The 5,322-nt window shown below is 38.4% G+C and overlaps 1 protein-coding gene across 1 annotated transcript in view; it reads right to left on the bottom strand.

Moving 5' to 3' along the window:
• The window catches only part of BIRC6 (baculoviral IAP repeat containing 6), a gene marked incomplete at its 5' end in the record, with an annotated part of 326,913 nt that overhangs the window by 155,651 nt on the left and 165,940 nt on the right, over window positions 1-5,322 (bottom strand). The window contains 4 exons of the mRNA XM_025197634.1: window positions 647-926; window positions 1,737-1,937; window positions 4,085-4,279; window positions 4,624-4,720. Coding sequence (XP_025053419.1) covers window positions 647-926; window positions 1,737-1,937; window positions 4,085-4,279; window positions 4,624-4,720 — 773 coding nt within the window. The remainder of the gene's footprint in view (window positions 1-646; window positions 927-1,736; window positions 1,938-4,084; window positions 4,280-4,623; window positions 4,721-5,322) is intronic.

Raw genomic sequence — 5,322 nt, 5'->3', positions numbered from 1 at the left:
TGATGTATCATTTGAAGGCAGCCCTCCAAGGTATTTTCCTTCCCCTTTGCTTTCAGCAAAATCTGTGCTTCATCAGGTTATCCTACATTTTCCCAAATGAATAAATCATTTCATATGAAGGCAACAATACCTCATCAGTAACATATACCTTGACTCTTTATTTAGTGAAAATGTGAATACAAGCTGGATTTTCAGAAGATGCTTTGCTGGGTTACCTCTGCTCCTACTAATGACAGAACTCTCGCTGGCTTTCACGGGAACAGAGTTAGGCTGCCACTGACCACTTGGAAAAGGTCTGGCATGAGACATGCAGCATTCAGAAACAACATTTTTCTACCCTTTGTACCCTGATAGAATATTCTTTTTTCTTAAAATACAGAGATTAACCATGTTACAAGGGAGAGAGGCTTTTTTTTCCTTCTAAATACAAGTCTTTTGTTTGGGGTTTACCATGTTCCCAAGAAAAGTTAAAATGCAAACCTGTAAGGTTGAAATTGACTATGTGAAGCTGTTGCTGACAATCTTGGTAAATTAAGTTAATTGCTGAAACTGCCGCCTTACAGGCAAAAAGCTTCATAAAACGGGTGAAAGATACCAGGAACTCATCTAATAACTTGCAATAATTAATGATACAAAAAATCCATACCTTGTTTTAGACACCTGATCTTCAGAAGGAAGAAATGGATTGTTGACTGTTGCAGATGAGGTGTTTCCAAAGGCTGTGAGACCCAACAATTTAATTTGGGAGAGACCTAATGTACTAGCATCTCGTGGACGATGGAGTCGAAGGCAAACAGCTGAGGCCACTTCAGCTTTTACAAGCTGGATTTTTATGTATGTGAGACCACTTGTGATAACAGGAGTTGACAAAGGTAACATATTCACCCCATCTGCACTTATTTCAACAGACACCGATGAAGGGCAAGCTAAAGTAAAAGATGAAATATTTTTTAAAATACCATACCAGTTTGAGTACCCAGTTTAACTGACAAAAAAAAATGGATGTTTTATCAACTAAACAGATACCTTGCCCAGAATCTTCTATAGGTAACATAACTTTATAAGGAATACTACAAATCTGTCTGATGTGTTTGACCTGTTATAATGTATGACCAGAAGCATCCACATTAATTGCAAGCTCTGATCCATACCCAAAATGTAAATTTATGTATTTTATTTCAAACCAATTCAGAGGATGCTACCTACTCAGAACTGGTCTACACCAGACCTGTATTGACATGCAACTTATACCAGGTATACCGGTATACTTTGCCAACAACAATCCTAGTGTGCATTTTTCCTACTGTACTTTTTTTTGGCTCTTTCCTCTCACATTGAACAAAATTAACTACATTATTAAAAATGCAGCTTTGATAGTTTACCTTCAAAGAGGCTTCTGCTGACCCAACTAAATTTGGGCAAAGACACCTAAACATTCTTATTTCTTCAATAATAATAATTTGTTTCAACTATCTAACTATATAAACCACACATCGTGGTAGGACAGTTGTTAAGAACATCTTTGGCAAATTTTTGGCAAAAATTAAAAGAATTAGGTGATACTGTAGCACTTGATTCTTAGGCAAGGAAAGCAGAATTAGCAAACTGCTGGATTTATTAGTATTTGGTATTCTTAAAGCCTTTAATTTTCAGTTAATTAAGGAAAGTCTTCTACTCCAAAAAGTAGTATTCCTTCTGTGTTTCGGTTCAGAACAAATGTTACTAAATCAACTCACTTGCAAGGGATGCAAGATGCGGTTGGATGTGTATCTCTTTTAGCAGCACTGCAGCAGGAAGATGAATTGTGAGGTCACACCAGGCTTCCTCAGGTAAAAAGATGTAAGACCATGCAGCAGACCGAGCTCTTCTGTGTGGAGGAGTGGCCTGCAATAGTACTTCAGCAGGTTGGGCAGTAGGACTGCTTGAGGTGATTGAACCTTAGAACAACAATTTCCGTATTAATTGTAATCCATTCAGAATACCATTATTCAGGTTACCAATGAAATATTATCATTAGTCAATTATCTATCTGTTGCAATTTAGACTATGCTCCCCCAATAACTACTTTGGCAGTTACCAAAAAGCTTCTGTTCTTTCAATTAAAGTGTTACACACAAATAGGCAAAAATGTTTATGTAAGTCAAAGATACAAATTTTCATGCAACACAAAGTCTAAGCCTGAGTTAACGCAATAGTTGTGTGGGGAGTCCATTTAGAAGGACCACAACCAATGCTTTCGTTCAAGGGTTGGCAATCTACACCCTCTGGGCAGGATCTGGCCCAGAGCTGGAGGGTTTCTGAAGCATTTCAGCAGTAGGGACTTCACCTGGGTGGCAGGGAAAAGCCATGGCAGTGGCTGCATGGCTCCAAGTCAGAAGTAGCCTACACTTGGAGCTAAGCTCCATTAAAAAAAAACTAAGCTAAGCTTCCTCTGCCTTTTTTCCCCACCCATCTCTCCCCTCACACCCTTGCTCTAGTTAGATACCATGTCTACCAGCTACTGGGAATGGCAGAAATAGTTAGATACCATGTCTACCAGCTACTGGGACTGGCAGAGCCCCTGTGCTGAATCCTTAAGAGCTCTAGCATCCACATCTCTACAAAAGGGATACACCTCCCATATATGTACAGTTTTTAAACTTCACATGCATTAAATGCCCGTATGCATGTGACTAAAAGTTGCTTTACAAACTAGTCCAAAAGGTTAATGCCTGCTCCCTCCCTCTCTCTCAAATTCTTAGCGGGATCCCATGCATCTCAAAGCAGCTTCCACATTCTCTCTCAAACTGAGGGCACAAGGAAAGTTTGGTCAGGGTTATTGTCTAGGCCTTTTAGAAAGTGAACAAGGACCAATATTAAGATCCCTACATAACTGGTCTTGAACTTAGGCAAGTACTTTTTGGTCCTGGCTTGCTGGCATGTTGCAATTCAGTTGCATGTGATGACTAAATCAAAACTAAGAACATCCTTCTAATTGTGCAGCAGAGCAACATGACCAGAAATAGAAAAGCAGCCAAATACCTCCTCCTTACTTGCTTTGACATACTGTTTTCCTAAAATGGGGAGGTACCATCACTGGCACTTCAGAAGAAGGTACAAAAAGTGAAAGATGTGTCGAGGCAACTGTACATTGTCAATAGAAGATCAGTCCCACTTCTGCTTGAAAGTCCCTTTTTTCTACAAACAAGACTTCCTTTGGCTTTTTCTTTGATATGGCATTACCTCAACAGGAGCTTCTGATACCACGTGCAATGACCTCTTAAAATCTTACCACGTTAATCTGTCCAGTTGCTGTTATCAACCACATCTGTAATCTCATTTAAAGAAAAGAAAAGAAAAAAGAGGGGTGGGGAGGGAAGGGAAGGGGAGGGAATAAGGGGGACAACTGTTTGCTATGGCCTATCTTCCATGAAACACTAAAGACTAGTAACCATATCTTTCCTAGCTCAGTCTGATTTAAGAGTAGCTTGGGAAGGGCTTATGGAATTCCAAGAAAAATATAACTCCCAAAAATCTACAGAGAACATCAGAAATAGGCATCTTGTGACAGACAAGAAGGTGATACTGAGCATAAATGATACGGCTAAAATAAGGCCCTTGTTATTTACACACTATTTACACTTAAACAAGGGAGACCCCTTATTCTTTAAGTAATTACTGGAATGCTGGATTAGAAGACCCATGAATAAACCCTCCATGTCACCTAAACACCAAGCTTACTTTTCACAATTACATATCCATACTGTACTAGTTTCTTCCAGTCCTGTCAATCAATTTGGAGGGAGACTAGATGACACTTCAATTCCATAATACTAGCAATTAATTTTAATAAGTTACATTTTAATTTTAAAAAATAAGAATTTCTACAATAACAGTGACCCTACACTATGTGTGCTCAGACCCAAGACTAGCTACTTTCTGAGCGAAGCTAGGAAACAGAAATATCATTTGATTTGAATATTAAGATACTAAACCAATAAAACCTTGGGGTAGGGTCAGGAGATACACTGTTTCATTGATATTTTATTATATACTTCTCAGTGCAAGCTCATGCTATCTAAAGACATATATAAGTACAACATACCCAGTGGTGCAAAATTATGAATTCCCTCTGCATTATCAGGCTCAGAAGCTAGCGCTCTTGCTTTCAAACTGTTATCTGTGACTTTGCTAGGTCCAGAATCAAGAAATTTCATAATAGTTGAAACCATGCTCCTTGCTGTGTTGACAATTGCTCTTGTACTGGTTACCATATTGTTGCAAATGAGCTGAACACCTCCTATGTAAAGCAAAATAAGATACAAGAAGAACTAAAAGAAACTGTTTAATAAGAAAGCAAAGGCATATTTGGCCTACCAGATCACTGGAGAACTCAGAACAGCAGAGACGCCCTATGCCTGAGGAAGGGTGCTTGTGCCCAAAAGCTTGAAAAGAACTTGAAAAGCACTTTTTTCCAATTACTCCATTATTCTAATAAAAAATATTGCATCTGCCCAAAGAAGCTTGCTTACTTGGCCTACCTACATTTGATCTTACAGACAGATTGAGTGTTATTTTATTAAATATTTATCATGACCTAACATTTTTCTACAAGATGCTGTTATGAGCAAAAAATACACTTACCCATATCATGGAATGCTTTCAATGCTTCACTGGTATCTAACACTCTCAAAATGAACCATAGCAGCGGCTCAGATAATTGGCAAGTGGCAAGAGAACCCTAAAAAAAATACCGAACAAATAATAAATTGTTGTGCACAATTAAACTTCATACAGAATTTATATAACCTCTCTGGCACCTGTTGATTAAGTCCAAACATGACTACACTACCAGAACTAATCACACAAATCAATCTAGTAAGGATTGAAGTATTTTAAAAGCTACCACAGACTCTTGTGTTCACACAGCTGCAACCAAGAAGTGCATGACCAACCTAGAGGATTTCTGCCTTAAATGCAACCATGCAGGTGAAAGTAACTCTAACACGTACTGAGGACTTCGTAACCCTGTTCTAACAATTTCTGTCCACGTGTCCACTTGTTTACACAATGTAAAGTAACCATTTTGTTGAGATAGGAAATTACTTGGAAACCCCAGAAAAATTGTATGTCTGCCTGTCTGTATTTTACAGTGCGTCTGGTGGAGAATCTGCTTCCAAAAGGGAGCATGAGGATTCTCAAGACCAAACACTGAAAGCTTTGAGGAAGAGGACAAGAATTTGAGATCAAATAAAAGGTCAATATTTAAGGACTGGAACTTTTTTAAAATACTACACTTGATCTGAGCCTTCACAAGGCTGATATTGATATCTAATGCCTGAA

This window comes from Alligator sinensis, unplaced genomic scaffold (genome assembly GCF_000455745.1).
Source record: "Alligator sinensis unplaced genomic scaffold, ASM45574v1 scaffold489_1, whole genome shotgun sequence".
NCBI lineage: Eukaryota > Metazoa > Chordata > Crocodylia > Alligatoridae > Alligator > Alligator sinensis.
This window is presented reverse-complemented; position numbering and strand designations above follow the sequence as displayed.